Source organism: Miniopterus schreibersii (assembly GCF_964146895.1).
Source record: "Miniopterus schreibersii genome assembly, chromosome: 7".
In the NCBI taxonomy this organism is placed as follows: domain Eukaryota; kingdom Metazoa; phylum Chordata; class Mammalia; order Chiroptera; family Miniopteridae; genus Miniopterus; species Miniopterus schreibersii.
Window position 1 is genome coordinate 54701187 of NC_138108.1, and position 24741 is coordinate 54725927.

At 34.9% G+C, this 24741-nt stretch overlaps 1 protein-coding gene across 1 annotated transcript in view; it reads right to left on the reverse strand.

The window, feature by feature from the left end:
* GALNT13 (polypeptide N-acetylgalactosaminyltransferase 13) overlaps positions 1 to 24741 on the reverse strand; it is a 417763-nt gene that overhangs the window by 232042 nt on the left and 160980 nt on the right. Inside the window, exon 4 of the mRNA XM_081141998.1 lies at positions 12850 to 13018. Within this exon, the coding sequence (XP_080998124.1) occupies positions 12850 to 13018 (169 nt within the window). The remainder of the gene's footprint in view (positions 1 to 12849; positions 13019 to 24741) is intronic.

A 24741-nucleotide genomic window follows, 5' to 3' on the forward strand; every position in this document is an offset into this window, starting at 1 on the left:
CATCGTTCATTGATTCATAATTCACTCAACAAGTATTTATTGAGTATCCATCATACAGCAGAAATTCTTCTCAAAGCTGGGTATACAACAGAGAATAAAACATAGAAAGATCCGTGCATTCAATGAACTTAGGTTCTAGGGGAGGAAGCAGATAACAGAAGATAAATAAATAAAACATGCCCCTCTTTTGTAGTCAGTAGTGGAAAGGAGAAAAATAAAGCAGAGAGACAGAAAGTGTCCTGAGTAGGTGTAATTTTATACACTGTGGTGGGGGAAGACCTCAGGGAGGAGACATTCGAGTAAATACCTTGAAGGGAAGGGAACAAACCATGTGGATATTCTGGGAATAAACATCCCAGGGAGAGGGAATAGAAAGTCCAAAAGCCCTGAAGGGATAGTGTTGTCAGAGTTCACCTATGCCTGGAACTGAATAAGAAAGTGGGTGAGCACTAATGCAGAGTGCGGGAGAAGTAATGAAAAAATAGACCATGTAGGCTTTTGTAGGGGATTGAAAGGACTTTGGCCTTTACACTAAAAGAGACGCAAAGCACTGAAGAGATTTAAGAAAAGTAGTAGCACAAACTGCCTTATACTTTAGTAGGATCGCATTGACTGTTATGCTGATCAGAGACTGTAAGGAACCAAAAGAAGAGCAAAAAACAAACAATTAAAAAACAACACTTAATAGGTTACTATTATAACTCAGGTGGAAAATATTGAGAGCTTGGACTAAGATGGTAGCAGTGGAGATGAAAAGAGTTAATGTTTTGAATTTGATGATGTGCCAGATGAGGGCTGCAAGAGAAAGAGTGCTCAAATGAAATTCCAAGGTTTGTGCAAGAAACTGGAAGAATGGAGCTTCCATTTCATAAGACGATAAACTCCACGAAGAGAGAAGGTTTTATGGGTACTGCCAGGTGCTGAGTTTTGGACATGTTAAGTTTCACATAAGTATCAGATGTTCAAGTGAAGGCATCAAGAACTGCTGGATGATCAATTCTAGATATTAGGGGAAAAGTCTAGACTAGAGGTTGAGATAATGTTTTAAATGAAGAGACTACATGAAATTACCAAGAGAGTAAGTTCTGACAAATAGACCAGCTCCAAAGACTTACCCTTGGGACATACCTACATTTAGATGTTAAGGAGAAAAGTCTCCAACAAATAACAAAGAGAAGAAATGGCCATAGAGATACGAGGAAATTGAGACAGCATAGAGACTTGAAAGCCAAGTGAAAAATTTGTTTCAAAAAGAGACAGAAATCAACTGTGTCAAAATATGCTGATAGCCCAAGAAATAAAAGGACTGAGAATTCATAACTAAATTAAGAAACATAGGGCAAGAACAGTTTTGTGAGGATTAAAGTTAACTGAAGTGGATTTAGGACAAAATGGAGGTGGGGTGTTGTTCAAGACAGAGAGTATAGCTAATACTTTCAAGAAGATTTTGAACAAGAAAAGAGAAATGAAATATCTGTAAGGAGAAGTGTTGTTTAAAGAGGTATTTTGTTTATAAGTTTGTTTTTAAAGGAGAAATAACATCATGTTTGCATGTGGTTAGTAATAATCCAAGAGAGAAAAGAACTGATGACTGAAGGGGTAGGCAAAACTGTGGGAACAATTAAGAGGGGTGGTGTCAGGTGTGCAATAGATGGGCTGGTTGCGATTAAAAACATGGATAATGCATTCATAGTAATAGGAGGGAAGTTAGAGTATAAAGCTAAAAATGCAAGTAAGGCCCAGCCGAGTGTGGCTCAGAGGCTGAGCATCGACCTAGGATCTGGGAGTTCGAGGTTCGATTCCCGGTCAGGGCACATGCCCGGGTTGCGGGCTCGATCCCCAGTCGGGGGGAGTGCAGGAGGCAGCTGATCAATGACGACTCTCTCATCATTGATGTTTCTATCTCTCTCTCCCTCTCCTTTCCTCCCTCTGAAATAAAAAAAAGATATATTTAAAAAGAGATATATTTTTTAAAAATGCAAGTAAGGCAGTAGATGCAATGGTGGGACTCATGAAGATTTTCTTCTATTTGCTTCTATTTTTCTCAGTAAAATAGAAAGTAAGATCATAAACTGACAATGAGGGTTAAAGAGAAGATATTGGAGGTCTTAGGGAAGTGTTGAAATTATGAAATAGTAATTTACAAAATGAAGGTGAGAGTAGATAAGGGATAAGTCATGTAATTGATGGACAATGTTAGGCTCCTCCTTGAGGGTGGTGATCGTGACTGTGTGAGTTGCACAGTCAGCATGACCATATGAGCTGTCTTCAACATAAACTCACTGTTAGGTTAGATCAGTCTCTTGAAGAGAACCCATTATCACCCCATACTGTGCATCTCCTCACCTCTTCCCCCCATGTGGAATCTCTGTGTTGTCCCTTATGTCTATATGTCTCACATAATTATTCAAAGGTTAATCCATGGTTTAAATTTTCTATGAAGCTTTTAGTAACATAACCCTCTAGCTCATCTTTTCCTCTATTACATTCACTGGTTGAAAGCAGGGACTGGGATTTTGCTGCCTGGATTCAAGTATCAGCTGCATGACTTTGGTGAAGTTTCTTAACCTCTTGAATATTTTTCCTAATCCATAAAACAAATATAACAAAACATAGGATACTCTCTTGTTGAGAATTCCATGAGATAATACAGGTAAATTACTTAATGCAATGCCTGCTTGGCAGTAAAAGTTTGACAACTATTGACTATTGGTTATATTATTACAGAATTTATTAATTCATATTTATTAATTAATTCATGAGATAAATATCTTTTCCTATTCACTATGTTTTGTAAAATCATTAAAAACAGGAACTGTGTGCTATATTTGCTTTTAAATTTCTCACAAAATGCTGGTCAGAAAGGAGACCTGGATGAGTGTTTATGAAATTGAATTTGACTTATTAACTTACATTGTAAAATTCAACTTTGTCTTACATAGTATGATGATAAAGTAATGACTTTATACTGGATCTTTCCATTTGAATTTCATATAACACTATCTTAAAATAATAACCTTCTTATAAAGTATAACCAGACAGCTTTGCATAACCTTTCAGTGAAAATGTCTCTATCTTATCTATACAGTATCATTACTTAAAAAGAAAAAGACATAAAAGGAACAAAAATAATAGTGTCTTTCTTGAGGAAAAAAATAAAGCAAGACACATTAAATAAATTTATAGTTAAAAATATAATTTTGCACACATATGTCTATCTTAGAATTATAACCATTCAAATATTCCATATATTTCAAGATGGACTTGCAGCATTCTTAATAAAATGTATTAATTTTTTGACATTGTTTGCAATATAACAAAATTATATAGCAATATCAATACATTAATTATAAAATTCAAGGACCAAACACACATTTTTTTCATTTACACAGCAATTATCATTCAGAAAGTGTACTGGCTTCTAGAGGAGACATTGCAAGGTCATGAAATATTAATTACAATATACAATGAGAATTTTTAGGCATATGCCAACATCTCCCATGTCAATAAAACTATGTCTTACTGATATGAGTATATTACTATAAAATCAAATTCTTCCTCAGCAAAATAACATTGTAAGTTGGCATTAGAAAAATTTAACCTTCCCTTAAGGCACTGATAAGTGTATATAAAACATCTGTCCATGCAAAAAATACTGAGAAAGAATTTCATACAGAAGTCAAATATTCTTTTCACACAAGATTTTTCAAGGAAAAGCAGAACTACGTGTTTTCTTAAGTTGAATAAATCTGCAGATGTAAAACGCATCTTTACTTTTTAAATTCAATTTCTTTTGTATGTTAAGTTAAAAAAACTACACATTTTAACACAAAGTCTACTTTTAAGGGCCAATTTTCAAAATACTAGAATCACATTTTTTAAAATTATACTTTACCCAATTATGCTAACAATGTACACATAAATGTAGCACATAAATATTTCACAAAGAAGAAATATCAAATGAGAATATTAATTGGATTTCTGATCTCTGTTCTACATCTTCTCTTCCTAATTTGAGAATAACTACAAGGTTCATATGCTGGCAAAAATTTTGCCTTAAAGATAACAGTAGTTTCTATAATATTTCAATTTATCTAATGTGCACATGTGTGGAATTAATGTCACTACCCATATTAAAAGTGTACTTAAGTACGCCCCTGTGTGTGTGTAACTTCAGGAGCACTTACATTTTGTGGGTGTTTGATGACTGTGAACATCACAGACCCAAGCACATGTGGTTTAGACCCCACACTGAGCAGCAAAAGGAAATGGTAAACCACTATTGCATTTTCTTTTCTTATTGTCTTTTTTCTTTTATCTTGAAAACTCTATGATGAACAGTCCAAAATGAAACACAATCTAGTACTGAGATGAGACTCTCAGGTTGGAAAGCACTCAAACAGTAAATGGGGAAGAGCAAAGAACAAGTACAAACACCATTGTTGCTAATGATGTAACTAAACCAAAGCCAGAGAGACGACTGACAGCTGATGTGCACAAAGGACGATGCTGCACAACACATGCAGTTGGAACACGGAACATAAGAAGCATGAACCAAGGTAAACTGGAAATTATACAGCACGAAATGCAACATCTAAACATTGTAATGCTTGGGGTTGGTGAGCAAAAATGGACTGGAATGGGCCATTTTTAGAAACAACTACAAAATATTTTACTCTTGAAATACCAAACTCAGAGGGAATAGAGTGGATTTAATACTGAGGCAAGATGTAACACACGCAGTCAGGGTCTACAATGCCAAGGTCAGACTGAATAATGTCATCAGACTGTTAGGGAAATCTGTTACTATAACCATCATTCAAGTCTATGCTCCAACTAGAGAGGCTGAAGAAGATAAAAGCGAAAGCTTCTGTGCAAGTATCCAAGAAGAAATTGATCACCCACCAAAAACATTCTGATAATTATAGGTGATTGGAACACAAAAGTAGGAAATAAAGCAGAATCGAATGTCATCAAAAAATCTGGACTTAGGGGTGAGAAATGAAGCAGGAGAGCAGCTCATTGATTTCAACAAAGCCAACAAGTTGCCCATCGTAAACACATGCTTCAAACAACCAGACAGACAACTATATACACGGGTATCACCAGATGGCCTATATAGAAATCAAGTAGACTATGTAATTGGAAGCAGGAGATGAAGAAGCTGTATTCTCTCTGCCAAACAAGACCACGAGCAGATTGTGGTACTGACCATGAAACTGTTAATATCAAACATTAGAGTAAAGCTGAAGAGCAGCACTAAAAGAATCATACTGCCAAAATATAATGTCATCACATTCCTGATGGATTTAAAGTCCACATAAAAAACAGATTTGCACTGTTAAACTTCATTGAACAACCACCAGAAGAACTGTGAACTGAAACCAGAAATATTATTAGGAAAGAATGCAAAAAGGCAATGTCATAAGTAAAAAGGAAGAAAAAAAATCAAGATCTGTGACAAAAGAAACACTAAAATTTGTTAAAAGACAGGTGAGAGGCAAAAGTTAAACTTGACAAAAGCAGGGTTAGAATCTTGAACGCAGATTTTCAATGACTATATCACATAGAAATGAAGAGAATTATTACAATAGTCAATGTAAGCATATGAAAGAGAACACCAAGGAAGGACAAACAAGAGCTCTCTACCAAAACAAAAACAGAAGAAAGAACAATGGCCTCCATACTAGAAAGCTCGACATATATCCCAGTCCTCCTGAAAGGAGGTGCGAAGGAGTGCAGTAACTATAGGACCATCGCTCTAGTTTCCCACACAAGTAAAGTGATGCTTAAGGTGATCCAACAGGCTCTTCTACTGTATATGGAGCAGGAAATGCTGGATGTTCAAGATGGAGTCAGAAAAATAAGAGGCATTTAAGACCTAATTGCAAGCACTCATTAGATCTTGGAGTGCTCTGAAGAATTTTAGAAGTTCCGTCTATGTTTGTAGACAGTACACCCTTTGCCTGTGTGGATCATAAAATGCTACAGGTTGCTCTGGGGGGAAAAAGGTTGTGCCTCAGCACTTGATGATCCTGATGCTTAACCTGTATTGTAGACATGAAGCCCCTGTCAGGACAGAATACAGAAGGACAGAATGGTTTCCGGTAGGCAAAGGTGTCAGACGGGTGCATTTTATCTTCCTACTTATTTAACCTGCATGGAGAACATATCATGGGGGAAAACTGGGCTAGACTCAGAGGAATGAGGAGTGAAAATTAGTGAAAGAAATATCGACAAGATATGGAGATGACACCATCTTACTGGCAGAAAGTAGCAGTGATTTGAAACAAGTTCTGATGCGAGTGAAAGAAGGTGACAAAGGAGGACTGCGTTTGGACATCTACAAGACAAAATCATGACTGCAGAAGAAAAGCACTGGAATATAGACATGAATACATTGAAATTGTTAAAGATTTTGCTTACCTGGGTTCAGTCATCAATTCAAATGGGCACTGCAGCCAAGAAATCAAGAGCAGGTTGAGACTTGAAAGGGGAGCAATGGAAGAATTGGGAACAATCATCAAAAGCAAAGATGTGGCATTAGAGACCAACATTAAGGTCATCCATACCCTCGTATTCCCCAGTAGGATGGCAAATGTGAAAAGTGGAACAGTGAATAAGGCTAATACAAAAAAAAAAGATTCATTTGAAATAAGGTCCTGGAGGAGAGCTCTGTGGATACCCGGGACTATCAGAAAGATGGACAAGTAGGTCCTACAGTAAACGAAGCCTGACTATCGTTGGAGGCAAAAATGACAAGACTGAAGCTGCCCTACTCGGAGCTCATCATGAGAAGGCAGGGTTCTTTGAAAAAGACAACTATGCTGGGAATAAAAGAAGGCAACAGGAAAAGAGCAAGACCCACTATGAGATGGATTGACTTCACAAAAGAAGCCATAGGCATGAGTCTACAGTAGCCAAGCAGGGCTGCTAAGGACAGGACATTGTGGACATCACTCATTCACAGGGTCGCCTGGAGTTTGAGGCAACTTAGTGGCATGTAACACACACAGTGTGTGGGGGTGGGGGTGTGCGTGTAACAGCAATACCGCCAACCACCTAGAAACCCAAATTTGAAACATTAGAGTCATCTTTTGATTCTTCTGTTTTTTCTTTCCTTGTATCTTGTCAGTCACCAATTCTAAAACATCATTTCAAAGTATATTTTTTTAAGTTTACTGACCCTAGAGAGAGAAGAAAGAAATGAGAGGGAGAGAGAAACATCAATTTGTGTTCCACTCATCCATGCACTCACTGGTTGATTCTTGTATGGGCCCGAACCAGGGACTGAACCTGAAACCTTCGTGTATGGGGACCATGCTCCAACCAACTGAGCTATCCAGCCAGACCTCAAAATATTCTTGAGATAATTTCTACTTACAGTTCCTTTCCCTCCTTTTTATTTGCTTCAGGTTTAAAACACACACACACACTCACTCACTCTCACAAACACACATATACACAGAGACAGACACAATTGCAAATTAAATCACTTGTGTCTGCTTTCTCTCAATTGTCTTCAGTTCAAAACATTAATGCCAAAGTGGTATATTTGGGGGTGGAGTATTCTAATTCCCTTCATACTTATCATAACTAAACTGTATACTTAAAGATAGTTAAGATAATAATTTTTGTCTTGTATATTTAGCACATTTTTAAAATTCAAAATAATAGTGTAAATGGAGTAATGAAACACTCTTTCTGTCTACAGTGACATACAAATATGTCCCCAAGAACATACCTAGTAATGTTTTACTCAACTTTCTTATTTAAAAGAAAAGTTATAGTGTAACAGCATTATTATTCCCCAAATAATAATCATACCTATCATCACCATCTTCTTCAAATATATGTACATATATATATATACACACATAAACACACATGTAAAGACATTTTTACACACCATTTTCAATTTGAGTAGTAAAGTTAATTCCATAGATGAGCATATTACATACATCAAAGTATTATAGAAATTATCTTCACAGGCAAAATTTTTGTCAGCATATGAAAGTTGTAGCAATTCTCAAATTAAAAAGAAAAGATGTGGGAAAGATATCAGAAATCCAATTAATATTCTCATTTTCTATCTCCTTTTTGCAATCAACATTACATTTATTGTATTTTAGTCATGAGAAAGGCAATCCACATAAATGAACAGCTACATTTATGAAATTGAGCACTGAAAAATATATTCTATGGTTTATGTAGTAAATAAACCTGTGTTTTTTTAGGAAAACTTATTCAGAATTTGTATGCTACTGCTCTTCTTCCACTAATAATGCAAGACTGCTCGTGTTTTTTCTCCTTATCAGCTTGCAAGTGCGCATACGTAAGAAGCAGTTATTTGAGCTACAATATAAATAGCTAAAATAAATTTCCGATTTCCTCATTTTCCCTGATGAAATATATTTAAATGCCAGCTGCATTATAACCTTCAAATAACTCAATACCAGAGCTTGAAGTGTTAGTAAATGTCTGGATACAAGTAAATGCTAAACAACCTTACACATTGTGCTTTACTTTTTAATTGCCCATAGCTTTTTCAAAATAAATATTCACTCAATAATTACTTCTAATTTCTTATTTCAAAAGAATTGCAGAGTAAAGGGAGAAGCTGATTGCTTAAAGGTACCATGCTTAGTCCAAAAAAGGAGCCTAAGGCATAAGAAAATTCCACAGAATAATAATAATAAATATAACAATTTCACCAGGAACTCAGTCCAATCTTTCTTACTTTGTCAATTTCGCAATTATTGCTTGTTGGTACAGATACTATAGTTATATTAAGTAAATATATTCCTTATATCTTCACGAACAGGACCTGATATATCCATTTATTTTTATTCTCAAAGTTAACTAAGCCTGTGTTAGGTAAATGACAAAGATTGGTTGATTGGTTGACTAAATGACTAGTTGGTTTAATCAGTGAAAGGAAACTAAGGCTTAGAAAATTAATGACTTACCCAAGATCCAATAGTAAGCCATAGATATTCAACCTATATGTTTTGGTTCCATATCTAAAGATTTTCCACCTAATTACCTGAAAAAAAATCTCAAGAGTTGGCTTTTTGTTCCCCTTGTTTTTCATATAGTAGAATAGAGTCATGTACCCACCTCATTGATTATGATCATAATTATATTCCTTTCTGTACTTCAAGGAAAACCTAGAACATGGGAAAACATTGGCTACAGAAACCTTAGCAAACCAAAATGTGATTTTTGCTGACTTTCATGAAAATGAAATTTAAACACTTTCTTTAAAAAATAATACAGGCGCACGTACGCGCACACACACACACACACACATGCAATCATCTATGCATTTACTTAATGTTTGTTCTGTTGTTTTGCTGTACTTATAGTTCTATATATCCATAGATGTATTCTATTTCTAGCGTTGTCTGTTCCAGGAACCCAGTAATCATTTAACAGCTCTGTGCATTAGCAAAAAGAAATTATAATATTCGGGTGCTGAAGATCCACTCAACTTAATCATATGTGAGTTTCTCAAAAAGGTTTTTGTTCACTACTCTAATCTCTATCCCTTACTTTCTTCATTCCTTAAAATTTTCTAAGTTTCATGAAGCAGGAACTTAATTTTGTTCACTGCTGTGTCCCCAGCACATAGAACAGTATTTGGCACATATTAGCATATTATGTGCTCAAAAATAATGTGTTTAATATCTTTTAACAGGTTTCTTTAGTTTAGTAATTCTAATTTCTCTTTCTCTCAATAGTAACACAAAAATCTTATGTTAAAAACAACCATAAAAATTATATATATTTACATGTTTTCTGAAAACAAATATTTAGCTTTATTTTTAAATCCAAACTGTGTAAATTTATAAAACTTAAACTCATAATTGATGAGAAATATGTTAACAATCCCTAATGCTGATTCATCAACACATCAAGTTAACAATGCTTTTATTTTTAATTTTAAAAATATTTTATTGCATTTATTGGGGTGGCTGGTTAACAGAATTATATAGGTTTCAAATGTACAACTCTAAACTACATCATCTGTATATCATATTTTGTGTTCACCACCCAAAGTGAAGTCTCATTCCGTCACCAAGTTCAATAATGCGTTTTCTCAAAATTCTGAATCAAAATTTTATGACATTGCAATTGTTTTAAATTTATGGAGGATGGGCAAAGGAGAGAAAGGATTGACTATATCTGTCTGGAATTTTACTTATACATATATACAGACTTCAACAAGTATCTCAGAAACTGAGGGCCTTCAAGAAAAAAAGAAATTTAGTACAGACTTCATTTTTGATTGTACCTAACATATCCAAGTATCATGATTATTTGTGATATAATTATTTCATGTCCCTCAAATAATTAAAGATTACATATAAATGTATTACAAATATTAATAAATTAAATATATTATGTGAATAAAATAAGTACTTAAACATCCATAAGGATGGATATTCCAGAAATTAACTTGACTTGTCCTGATGTCTCATCACAATTGCCTCCAGTAAAAACTATTTTTATCTTGCCTCTTTGTGAAAACATGAAGTTTTGCATAGAATCATTCTTCTGAACACATCTCCAAATATCTGTAGATTTATGTTAAAGCCAATTGCAACATTAAACTATCTGGACAATTTTCTGCATTCAATTGAGCCAGCTTAAGGGTATATCTAGTAAAATGCAGACATTTTAATGAATTTACTGTTTGAGCAGTGCAGACACTTCTCTAAATAAATATCAATTCAAGTTTTCCGCTAAATAAGCTTTCTAAACCTAATTATTTGTAAATCCCATACTTCTATATTGCATAAATTTAGTTCAGTTAACACTATCTTTATGTGTCCCCATCCTTTTAAGTTACAAATATTAAAAAATAAAACTGTAACTAAAACCAAAATTGAAAAAACACACCCTGTTTTCTATATCAAATGAGTATTAATAGATTTTGACATCTTTTAAATAACAGTTTGATTATCTGATTCATGGTGTGTTTTTCAACATTTGTTCCCAGGCAGTCACACAGTTGAGTCACTCAAGATGACCTCACATACCCTTCATGATTTGTCTAGGAAATTGGATGGTACTTTTGTTTTGTTTTTGTTGGTTTTTTACTGATTGTATACTCTGTGGTGTGATATAAAAATGAAATGGAAAATTATTTATTTCACTAATATTACTTCACAGACTATGCACAATCTTCAACTTTAAACCATGTTATACAGAGTATGGCATCTCATGAACTTTTCGATACTAAGCAATTTGCATCCTCCATTTAAAAAATGTTGAATTGTTCTATGGTTTAAGGCTTAATAATTCAAGTACTTAATATGTTAAGTGATGTTTAAAAGAAGATATAGCACAGGCCACAAGTATTTTCAATGGATTCTCAATGAAGATTTTACTTTCTTTTGAAGCAGTGGCTCTATACTAAAATGATTCTTACCTTAAACACCCCGGATCTGATATAAAAATTAATTTATGTTTTGATAGTTGAAAATAAAGATTTTTTTAAATTTGAACTAGTGTTACATGGTCTCTCTGAATGCCTAAGTATCACATTTACCCATTTTATCACACCATGGTGTATAAAACAAAATAATAAATGCAACATTTTAACATTATAAACTTAGCATATAAAATACTCAAGTTAATCAGCGGAATATGCTTTTTGTGCTTTTAAAAATGCAAAGTTTAAACATATACAAACATGAACAAAACTACTTATAAAATTATTTAGCCCTTTGGAAAGCACAAATGTAATATTTGATGTTTTAACCATTTGCTGGGGACCAAAAACATCCATAATCTATAGTTATTTGTTGTTTTGTCAAGAGAGATATTGCAAAAGCATACAAGAGTGTACAAAATCAGTCCTTCAGCTACCAAAAGAACCTTCTGACAACTCAGCCCAGCATCTCAATAAGGTTTCCGTTACTGTACTTTGGGCTCATTTGAGGTCATTCAGAATGGAGGAAAATTTCAATTTAGTGTTTTGATGTTAACATCCCTACACTACTAAAGTAATATAACCAATTGTATGTGACAAACTTTATTTGCATTAACTATGATTTTGTAGTATATAGAAAAAGTCATTACATGCTGAAAAAGAACACTCCTAATTACGTAGAACTGTGTTCTGGAGCATACCTGTAAACTTAGAAATTTTCTAAAATCTCAGGGTATAACTTTCTGAGTTCCAAGAATTTGTTTTATAAGGGTTATAGACTAGAATGACAACACTGCAAATAAATATCTAATTTTATGAATTCATTTAAAATTTCTTCAACTAAGCATGGATAACAGTTAATCAAATACCAGTTGAAATTTTCAACTTAATTTTTCATGCAGTATTGTTTCCAAGTGATTATTTCTCCATGGTCAATAACTGAGCATTTTAATTATAAACAGCAGCATAAATTTCTGGAGCCCATAATAAATCATTTTTAAAGGGTCAAAAAACCATACTAGCAATTGGCTACCATGCCGGGAATAGCAAAGCATATAGCTTTTCACACCAAAGTGTAAGAGCTTTGCATGCTGGCAAGAAAATAATCTATTAAAGACCATGTTTGCTCTGTATTTAGCAAGATAAAGCAAACAGAAAGAAAACAAAAATATCTCATGAACAAAAACTTGTTAGGCTGTGTATTCTGCAATTTTTTTTTTTCAAATAACATATTTTGCTCTGCCAGAAAGGAAAATAGTTCATATTTCTCATCATATGCATGCACAGTAAATTCTTGCTATGGCATAGTAACTCAGAACTACATACTTCTAGAACTGAAATAATCTGAGTTAACTGAAGTTCTAAGATATTCTGAAATATACAAGATTATATAACACATGTAAACTCACCCTTCTAATCTGACATCCGGCAGACTTCTGTTAAGGGCAATCAAATCACTGGCCATAAGGTTAAACTGATTGATTTTAAACAGTTCTTTCATTTTCTCCTGGTCATCTTTAGGAATCAGCACAGCCTTTCCCATTTCTCCTGGCCCTTCTTGGTTTCTTGAAATAACAGCTGTAAGACACACAGGTGCACACATACATAAAAACACAGATAATGAACTGAATAAATAAACTCATGTTGGATTTGATTCTCAGCTGTATTATTTATATACCGGCTTAATAATACAATCATCGAATCTTTGCTGCTTACTTACAAACCATACACTACACTAAAGAAACTACCTATTTTAATTCATTAACTCAATGCTGCACATTGTCTTTCAAATTTAGATATATAACATGACCTGAATAATTACTAAGACTTAATAATCACATAATGCAAAATACCAAAAGTAAAAACTTCTCTGATGTATTTTTTAACATGCTTGTTAGATACGGATGAAGTGGAGCACTGGGCAGATTAAGCTGCACAATATAAAAGAGAACTTTTGGAAATATACCAAGATTACTTTATTTTCACATCCAATGAAATGTTTTGATATTTCACATACCTACTGCCATTATATATTTGTAAAAGCAAGAAAGGTTGGCAATTCTTCATCCCCATAGCAATGTGAATTCTTTGTGAAAGCATTTTCAAATAAGTAAAAATAACGTTCACAGTGGTGACATATAATTTCAAAGGTCAAGGTACATTTGGAGACTCTGTGCTCTATAACTGAGATTTTATAGCAATGTCCTGGGCTCGATTGTTTATTAAGAGAACTCAGGATTCAATACACAGGCCAATGTTCTTACTGCTTCCTCCAAGTAATCACCACACTCATGTCCCTTCTAGCTATACAACACTTGCTTCAATATGTATCTGTGTGGGAGGGTGGTATACACATATGTCTATATGTATGTTAACATATAATAATAAGACAAGGTTCCAGTCACTGCTAAAGTACCCTTAACTTACTCTTCATAATGATATTTAGTTACAGGGAAAGAAATGTGGTTCCGGTCTTGACTCTTCCAATGTCTTGCTATATGATAGCCCTTAACACATTAAACTTACTGAATTTAATTTCCACATACTTTAAAGGGCAAATATTTAAACCCAGATTACCTTAAGTGTTGTAGAAAGTTAAAGGATATAATGTATGTGGAGTCATTTTATAAGATTATAATGTTTCATAAAATACAAGTCTGGAATAATATAAGAATATAGTCAAAATTGGGATAAAACATAATAAGTAATGTTTCCTTTGACTGGACCTTCATAATTATAAAACACAGAAGACTGGAATTGATCTTCTAGTTGCTTATTCCCTGGGAAAGGTTATCCTGGTTTTGGAATGGCCTGAGTCAAATTGTAAGAGGATAGTCCCGTATGAGTATCAGGAAGGTGATTAGCCTTGAAATACTCTCATACACAACAAATGACAAGACCTGGAAAAATCTTAAATAAAAAAATCCATGTACCCACATCAAACTATTCAAAAAGCTGTCATCTTAAAGTGTATGAAGAGTCTCATCCACTGTATGAGCAAAATTGAACTGAATGCAGGAATTTTATGAGAAAGAATATTTGGTTCAAATTAAGAAATAAAATTCTAACAGTAATGTGTTCCCTCGGGAAACAGTAAACTTATTGTCCCTAAGATCAGGTGGAGTGTGTTGGAGTTGACTCCGGGTGAATTTGTGCTGTTGGTGAGACGTTGAACTTAGGTAGGCATTAAGGTACCTTCCATTTCTAGAATTTCTTTTAAGTTTTGATTCCAAAGAAAGTATTAAAAATAATTTCTGTAGTTCCTCCAAGAGTGTCTTAATTCTAAAGGAAGAAACGTAATCAGGATACGTAATACTATCTATTGTCCATGAGTATATCATGGATGTAGATGTACCTATATCCGTATCTATTTGCTCATTCCTTTATGTTTCCTCTACAAAGCTTAATGAGAAAAAAAATCAGCCACATCTACAAATACCATGTTACTACACAGTCAAAGTAAAAAAAACAAAAATAACTGTCATTAAAATATGTATGCTACCTTTCTGATTTAATAGGCAAATGTAATGGAGGAGGCAACTAAATCTACATTATGATATCTTGAATATAGATGAAAATATCCCAAATCCAAAGCTGGTTTGAACTACAAAAATAGATTATTATACTATGCTGTAAGTTATCTTCTTCCTAATTATATGATGAAATGATTAAAAATGATAAATAATTAGACTAAAAAATGACATAACAGTCATGTGCTAAATAATGACATTTCAATCAATGATGGACCATGTACATGACACTGGTCCCATAAGATTTTGATGAAGCTGAAATATTCTTATCTTCTAATGATGTCATAGCCATTCTAAGGTCATAGGGCACCGTGTTACTCACATGTCTGTGGTGATGTGATGTAAACAAACTTACTGTGCTGCCAGCTGTATAAAAGTATATCACATACAAGTATATACAGTTCATAATTCTTGATAATAACAACTATGTTACTGGTTTATGTATTTACTATAATGTACTTTGTATTGTTATTTTAGAGTGCACTCTTTCTACTTTATTTAAAAAAAAAAAGTGCGCTATAAAACAGTATGCCGCGTTACTCTGGCTGCAGCCTCGTATCTCTAGTGTGTAGCATGTCTCCTGACTGCCTTTGTTAAGGCAGAGAGAGTCTAGCTGCGGGACTATCGCACTTTCTCTGCGTTCTTCGCACACAGCTGTACAACATTCCCGCCTCCCCCGCAGTTAAGTGTGGTCCTGTAACTGAGGAGAGAAATATGTGCCAATTCCGGGCCTAGTCCATAAAATCCTCCCACGTGTGATCGTCGACTCTTTCCCTTGCTAGGGCAGCTTTATGAGCCACTGAAAACACACAGGAAAGCAGTAGCATGCGTGTCTGAAACAACTCGGGGGGCGCCACTAGCGGACCAGGTGCTGTCGTCCCTCCCTGGTCACAGTGTCACCTTCTGCGGGCTCTGTCTGTCGCTAACCACAATCCAAAGGTATTAAATTGAAAATTCAAGAAATGAGCAATTCATAAGTTCCAACCTGTGTGCCATTCTGAGCACCTCACGTCGCCTCACAGCACCCCAGGAGGAAGGGTGAGCACAGTACAAGAAGGTATTTAGAGAAGGAGAGAGAAAGCGCATTCACGTAACTTTTACTACAGTAGACTGTCGTAATTGCTCTACCTTATTATTAGTTATTGTTACTCTCTTCTTTTGCCTACGTTAAAAATTAAACTTTCTCATAAGTCTGTGTGTATAGAAAAAATACTCCAGTACATACAGGGCTCGGTGCTGCTGCTCTCAGGCATCCGCAGGGGGCCTTGAACATTTCCCCCAACCACAGGGGCGGCTACTGTATAAACACAGTTTACATGAGAGAAAACAACCCTGTCTTTCCAAACCACTGGGGTTTCAGGTCTATCTGTCACATTGATGATGTTATTTTTGTTAGTGAGCTTTGTTCTCTCCTTGTTAATCTGTGAAGACTCACCAACATATTCTGTCTCAACTCTCACTCAGCCCAGTGCCTGGCACTGTTCATTCAATCGGTGAATAAAGCGAAAAAGGTAGAAGACGACGGCGAGATAATCTCACTCTTCCGTCAGAAGCCTGACGAACGGAATAATGCAGACAGAGGTTCCTCCGTCGCAGGGGGCCATACAGCTAGCCGCTGCAGTATTTCAAACAGTAAAACTCTACTTCATATTTTCATATTAAGTATTAGTCCTCACTAGTATTTAATATTTGGGTTGAAAATAATATATGTATGCATTATAAATAAATATATATATATACACACACATTAGTAAAGCTCAAAACTGTGCACACAGTTAAAATGTATGGGAGCTATGGCCTTACGGGTTTTAAGCAGATAAAGAAACCACCATTTAAAACAAGAGAACATTCAATTAATCTCTTTTTAATACCCAATGGTGTAACTTCTGAAAAAATAATAGTTTGTATAAATATCACAAATAATCCTCAAAAATAATACAAAGTATGGCTTCCTAAAGATTGGCAGCGATTAGCCTCACAATCATAGACCGATTACTCTGCCTTTGTTGTCCATAAATTCATCGTCTATGAAATATTTAAATAACTTTACAGTGTTGTTTAAATAAAATGCTATATGTTCACATATGCACTAAAGTGGATGCCCACATCACTCCTTCTTACAATATTTTATAAAAGAAAATAGAACTAGCTTATAAATTATGATTCAAGAATTATTTTTTAAAAATATATTCTAGGGAAATATATATATGCCTAAAATTTTACCTGCATAGATGATTAAAGTAGTAATTATGTTTGTACATGCAGGCAAAAATAAATGTATATTCTCTTCTCTTAGCCTCTCTCTCTCTTTGTGTGTGTGTGTGTGTGTGTGTATATATATGCTAAATATGATATAAATTGTGTTATATCTATATACAGCAAGCTATGCAGCAATTAAATTATGCTATAAAAATGTAGATGTTTATATTATTATACATAAGTGAAAAAAGGGTCATGAAACAATGTTACAAAATAAACTCAATTCCATTAAAAATATTTATATGATGTATGTGCATATGCCACCAATGAAGATTAAAAGTGGTTAGATTAGAGCTTTTACATCCTTTAGCATTATATGTATTTTCCAAACCAGGTCAACATTACCTAATACATTTCAGCCTCATATTAATGAAAAATCTGGCTTCAGTGAAGATGGATATATAACCTTGCTTTTACGGTGATTGTTACAAAATGAAGTTAGTAGATGTTGGAGGCATTGAAAAGAAGAGATCAATGGTGGGTGGAATTGCTGAAGGAAGAAAAGCTTCTTAATGTACATAAGATGACAAGCAGGTAGAAGACCCATAAAGAATTATGGCTTGGCCCGGCCAGCATGGCTCAGCGGCTGAAGGTCGACCTAGGATCCAGGCGATCGGGGTTCGATTCCAGATCAGGGCTCATGCCCAGGTTGCAGGCTCGATCCCTAGTTGGAGGCGTGCAGGAGGCGGCCGATCAATGACTCTCTCATTATTGATGTTTCTACCTTTCTCTCTCCCTCTCCCTCTTTCTGAAATCAATAAAGATATATTTTTTAAAAAAGAATTATGGTTTGTTCTTAGTGAAATTCCTCATAGGAACTTTGCTACAAGTTACAGATAAGAAAACATTTAGTAGCTGAGCAAGCACAAATAGCAAAGTTCTTTGTTCATTTTAGGAAAAAGCAAATTCCTACATCAGTATAAAAAGTTTCACTTCCACAGTCATCCTTACAAAACATTCTACACATTTATGAAAGCCAATGCCATTCTTATATACAGTAAGAGGTTGTTTGGCACATATTATAGACATAAATGTTTCCTGGAAACAATTGGCCTAACTTATAAACTGCTCACTAAGGTAATAAAATAATGGTAAAATATACAATTATTTCCTTCTGTATTAAGAATGAGCTTCCTGCCCTGGCTGGTGTGGCATCCTCTCATGCACCCAAAGGTCACTGGTTTGATTATGGTCGGGGCACATGCCCCAAGTTGTGGGTTTGATCCCAAGTCGGGGTAGAGGAGTCACCCAATCAAAGTTTCTCTCTCTCCTCCCTTCCTCTTGCTCTAAAATAAAATAATAATAAATTAAAAAGCTGAAAGAATGAGCTTCTTCATTAAAAGTATTTAAATAGTCCTTGACTAATTGCCTTAGTTCCAGCTTTGAATAGGAAATCTCCCCACCCCCTTACCTCTGCTTACATCACCAAAAAAATGAAACAAACAAAACAGAAACTGATGACTTCTTTGGAAACAAAACACCAATTTTGGCTTCCAAATGCTTTGGAAAGCCCTTTGTAAGGGGACATCAAAAGTGAAACAATGGGTCCAGGCTGGTGTGGCTCAGTTGGGTGAACACGCCACATGCACTGGAAGGTTGTCAGTTTGATTCTAGGTCAGGGCACACACCCAGGTTTCGGGTTCGATTCTCAGGTCAAGTAGAGTACAGGAGGCAACCAACCCATGTGTCTTTCTCACATTGATGTTTCTCTCCCCACCGTTCCATCCTCCATCTCACTAAAAAAATCAATGAAAACATTTTTTTTTTTTTAAAGTGAAACAATGGCCATTTTAAAGAAGCCCCTTTCATAACCCAACATTCATTATCAATTGTTCCTACGGTACACAATAATAAACTCTCAGTATTTGGTATGTCATCCCAGAAAAGATTAAGTTTGCAAAAATATAAACACTTTGACCAAAAAAAAAGAGCATTGCATTGATTGAATGTATATCTTATTGTGGAAGTAGAAGCATATTATTAAAATAATTTCTGAATATAGCATTTAATTTATTATAAAGTTGCAAAAATTGTCTAAAATGCTCAAAATTTATTAGCTAATATCAGTCACAGAAAATGTGAGGCAACTATTACTCAGTTGGTTGTTATGACTAAAGAAACGCCTTCACAAAAGTCTGCAATTAAAAATTATAAAATAATACTGAATTAAGTATGAACAGAAAAATGAATCATGTCAAATACCCTAAAGTATTTTGTCATAAAATTAAATCTACTGCTGGAGTGTGAGGTTTTGTTGATGGCAGTTGTATTGAATTTCTTTTTTTTTTTTTTAAAGCCCCCCAGGCCTCACTCAGCACCGTATCCAGCCTGCTGTGTCCTAGGTTGCTAACTTCTATGTTTACATCAGCCAGGCTCCCTCTCCCTTTAACTTTTGGTTGGGAAGGTACTGACAGGTATTAGAGGACAGAAGATTAATGAGGTTGAGGTATTTATTTCCCTGGTTCCCTCTCTGTGGGGTTGCTGAGGGTTGGCGCTCTCACTCACAATGATAATGTCATGGAGAATGTCCTATGACTGGTTAATGAAGAAAGAAACAGTGCAAGACTAGATTAAATATGACCCTACCCTCTATGTTAGCAGCTGCTGGAAGCTGCTTCTTCAGAGCCCTACTCAGGGGTGGTCGTGAAAAGTCAGTGGGCGAAAAGAAATCCGCCTATAAGGCAGAACCTCGGAGAGGAAATCTGACTGAATACTGTGTGAACAGAGAAATGGCTTGAGGTAGGGGATCTACATTAATCCATGGCAGTAGCTAACAGGTTGGGAAGCTAGTAAGAGATTTAAAGGAACAAGAATGAAAAAATGACAAAGAAGTCTGATGAGAAGAGTATATCAGTGGTCCCCTGAAATGGATGCAAAAATAGATATTAATGTCCCATGTAATCTTCCAGAAAGGGCTCCCACTGCAGAGGAGCCTCTCAACAATCATATGGACAAAATTATCCTTCCTATAGCTGTCACTCAGTCTCTTTTTTTCCAGTTAATCTTTTTTCATGCTCCTTTTTTCAGTTGTTCAGTGGGAAGGAGAGATACTAATAGGCCAGGATAGCTCAGATGAAGACTATGCTTAGATTTGACCACATAAACTTCTCCCCACAGTTGATATGGTTATGGCCACCCAACCTGCCAGTAGCAGAAGAGAACACAAAGCCATTGGTACGGCAGCGTTCTTGACCGGCTGGAGTGAGGCTGGCTCTATTCGACCCCTTTCATCACTGTAAGGGAAAATGTCTTCTTACAGGGAGAGAAACATCGGGAATCTGTCTTCTCTGGCCACAGTTCTGTCAGCACCATTTGTAGAGCTACAAAATCCTATTTTTCTTGGATTTTGACATAATCTCCGTTCAGAGAAGAGAAAATAATTTATGGCAAAAGAAATGCAGCCATGGGCTCACCCAGAAAATCCCCTGGTCTCATGTCCTCAACATCTATAAGCAGCTGACCTAACAGAATAGGTTAATCTGCTAAAGACTCTTTATTTGGGAGAATAAACCTTGTGGATTTGAGACGCCATCCCACAGGATGTTATATACCTTAAACCAATATCCAAAGTGTGATGTCATATCTCCTATAGATAGAATGCACAGGTTCAGGAATCAAAATAGAGAGTGAGAGTGAAATCTCTCAGCAAGTAACTCATTGAAGCAATAGTTGCTTTCTCTCTATATAACCTTTGGATCTATGCGTAGAAGGGTACCAGTTTCCATGTGAGAAATGCTTCCACCAGAGAACACAATCATGGATCTGTTAAATTGGAAATTGAGTCTGTCCTCTGGCTATTATGAGCTCCTTAAGCTGTTGAACATACTGACAGAGAAAGGGACCGCAATAATGGTTGAGGTGATGGAGGTTATTTACCAACAGAAAATTAGATTGCCACCACACAATGGGGGCTAGCATAACTATTTCTGGAAGCTGGAGGTTTTTTCTGGAGCACCTCACTTCTGTAATAGGCTGGATAATAGAACAATGAGGCAACCCAATAAAGGCAGACCAATCAAAGACTTATACCACAGGATCTTACACCACCAGGTAAATAATACTATACAGACTAGTTACTGACGGAGCTTAGGATACGATACCCATTGCATAGATGTAGCTAAAAAATATATATATTTATCATCTAAGGCCTCATGAGCAGCCACATAAGACATGAGACTATAGCAGCTATATTTTATGTTGCTTCATTTCCTTACCTTTGTTCAGATTACTTTATCTAAAGAACATTGAGTCTTGCTAATATTTTAGATTTTGTTTGGGAATATGACTAGACTGACAGCAATTCACAGAATATAGTAGTTGATGGGATTTCTGTATCCCTTGTATTAGGGAGACATATTTTTCATCTGGAAAAGAGTAGAAAGCCAAGAAGAAAGAGGACTGGAATGCAGGGAATTTTCAATTTGTTCCTCAAGATCCACACTCCACTATCTTTCTCAAATAATTCCCCAGGAGACTGACCTATTTGAAGTACGTCTGGACTTTCTTCTCTGGCTTCAGATTGGATTTGGCCAATGTGAGAAACCAGGAAGAGTTTGGACAGTAGAACAAAAATAAAGTCAAGATATTTACTCCCTTGGTTCTTCCTTATGTGGTAGTCATAAACTGGCTCTATCCCAAACCAAAGGCTACAGTCTCTGTCAAGTGGCCCTCCCCACAGAGGTATGTATTTATTTTTGTAAGTTCATATAATTGCTTCCACCTCTTCCATTTAAGGTCAGGGTGTGGTAATGACTTAACCCTGAGTTACCAGCACCACTATACAACCACCCCTTCTTGCTTTTTCTAAACTCTGATGACTCCTATGTAAATAGTCCTTGTGTGTATATACCCTTCTTGGCTACTTGGTTGAAGCATGGTATGTTTCCTCCTGAGAAAATAGTTTAGAAGGGTATGTAGGAACTGTAGTGGATTCCCCACTTATATGACCAAGATAACACTTAAGCCACTTTGACTACACTTCGTGTATCATTTTCCTTAGATTGAACTCTACTTTAACTTTTTAATATAATTTCTTAAAAGTCTTCATTTTCTTTTTCTGGACATGTTCCTCCATCAGTTAAAAATGTATAAGCATGTATCTGTAATAAATTAGGTTTATTCAAATTAGGTGATTAATATAGGTATTAAAGCAAATCAAAAATAGAAAATCTAAAGGTAAAAATAAAGAAATATTTTAATATTTTCTTTTTTTACCCCAATAAAGTACCTTATGCATCCCTGAGGTGCATACAGCACATTTGGGAAATCTCTGTAGATAAAGTGATAGCATGCATTTCTTTTCTTGTCTCAAGACATTTTGCTGCCAAGAAAGTTGATTTGGCATCACTGTTGGCTAGCTGTTGCGTAGGTACTATTTTCATTTTGGTACTCACTTCTTGGTGCTGGGCATAGAGTTGACCTTACTGATTTCCCATAATGACATGGTATCAAGAAAATAAGAAAATTACTAGACAGAATTTCTTAGGGGAAAAATATGGAATAGGTCCAAATGGTAGGCGGGCTTTCCTGCCTTTCCTGAGAATCACATTGTCACATTTCATGGAATAAAGTATGTTAAGGTCTTGCATATATGTGTGCATTCTGATGGGTGATGAGTGGGGTTGGTGGGAAATCAAATACTGGAAAGAAGAAGTTTAGAATGGTGGGGCACAGAAATAAGAATCACAAAAGTACAATTTGCTTCTTTTATTTTAAATATTAATCAGCATGTATTCTTTGGAATAGTGTATTGCCAGTCTCTATGATGCTTAAAATATGAGACTAATGAAGGTCTGTAGGGTTTACATTTCAAAGTGATCAGGTGGAACCCTAAGAGTAAGCTCACATATTTTATATAAATTCACAAAAATGAATTTATATCAATTCTTCAATTTAGCTGTCACACAATAGACTCAGATTTCTTATTACCTAAATGTTATTTGATTTTTAAATCAGATCTTTGCCAGAAGCTCCAGCAATAATTTTAGGCTATCAAAATAAACTGATGTAAATTTCCTGCAAGAAGCACCATAATGTGAAGTGTAACATTTTGATAATTATTTTTTCATGGAGAAAATCTCTGGTGGAAGAAGAAAAAAAGCCCAATGTTCTACCCAAACTAAAAGCTAACCTCAGCCATCACATATCTAATCACTACCTGTCTCCTACTGCCACTCCTTATGTTTATGTTTGAGGCATTCCAACATTTTAATGGCCATCTGTATAAACCAGCTGCTGATCCTTGTTTTTACTCAGACTTACTTAAATCTTATTGCTCAGCATTAACTTTATACTGAATTTTGAGTTTTCCATTGCCTTTGGGCTTTTATTGTTAGTTAATAATAATTAAAAAAACAACCAGTATATTAATAATATATTATAATAAAGGATGACTTCATTTAATAGTCACAAGAATTAAATTGATTGTGCTGACTAAATAATGCGAAATTTTAATATACCATTAAAATTTCAGAAATCCATCATATACATTTGCCCTTTATAAAGTATGCAAACATTCTAGGAACTCAGCTGTTCAAAACATGCGAGGCCTAAGTCAATACTCATTTAATAAGCATTTAGTTTCTGTGCCAAAGAAATGTAATTCTACAATATAAACTCTGCCATAAAAATCAACACAATGCTTAACCACCAGTAAGGTACATGTTTAAATGACAAGTTCATTCTTCAAATTCATCAGATCTATATAAAGTATTGTCCAATATACCCTGGCATTTATTATCTAAACCTTGTCTGTTTATTTTAAGAAGTGAATTTTGGTTACATCATAAGGTCAAAGGCATACTATGGGGTGCTTGTTCACCTAGACAAATTACAGATTAAATTAGTGAACCAACATAAAATAAAAGACAATGCTCTAAGCCTAAAGATAAACAATTACCTCCTCCTTTCTTTATAGTTTCCTCTTAAAATCCTTAACATTCCACCTGATTATATGTAACAAGTATATCGTATACATGTATGTACATAATCATATATATGTTTATATTTGGACAACAATTATATGATATACACACTCAAGATTTTTTGTGTGGTAATTTTTAAAACATCCTTTTTGATACTACTTTTTTTTTTCTTTTATAATATTTGATGATTTCATCTTCACCTTTTCCTAACTACATATGGAAGTGTTTAATTTTCATTATACAGGGGTGGGGAAAAGTAGGTTTACAATTGTAATACAAAAAATTAATACAATAATTAATAAATAATACTACGAGAATAAGCTATTTCACTTACAACTGTAAACCTACTTTGCCACACCCCTCTATAGGCCTCATTAGTTTAAATCATATACTACTTAAAACCTATGTGGCTAAAATTTATTTTTGGAGATTCTGCACTCTGACTTTTCCCCATGAATTTATTTTAATATGCAGAAAAAAGCCACTTACTCTCTCACAGTTGCCTTCCAATGTTTAGTAATAGATCTAGTACTCTATAGGAATAAGTAGTAGCAGTCACTTTACAAAACAGCTTTAAAATCTCTTATAT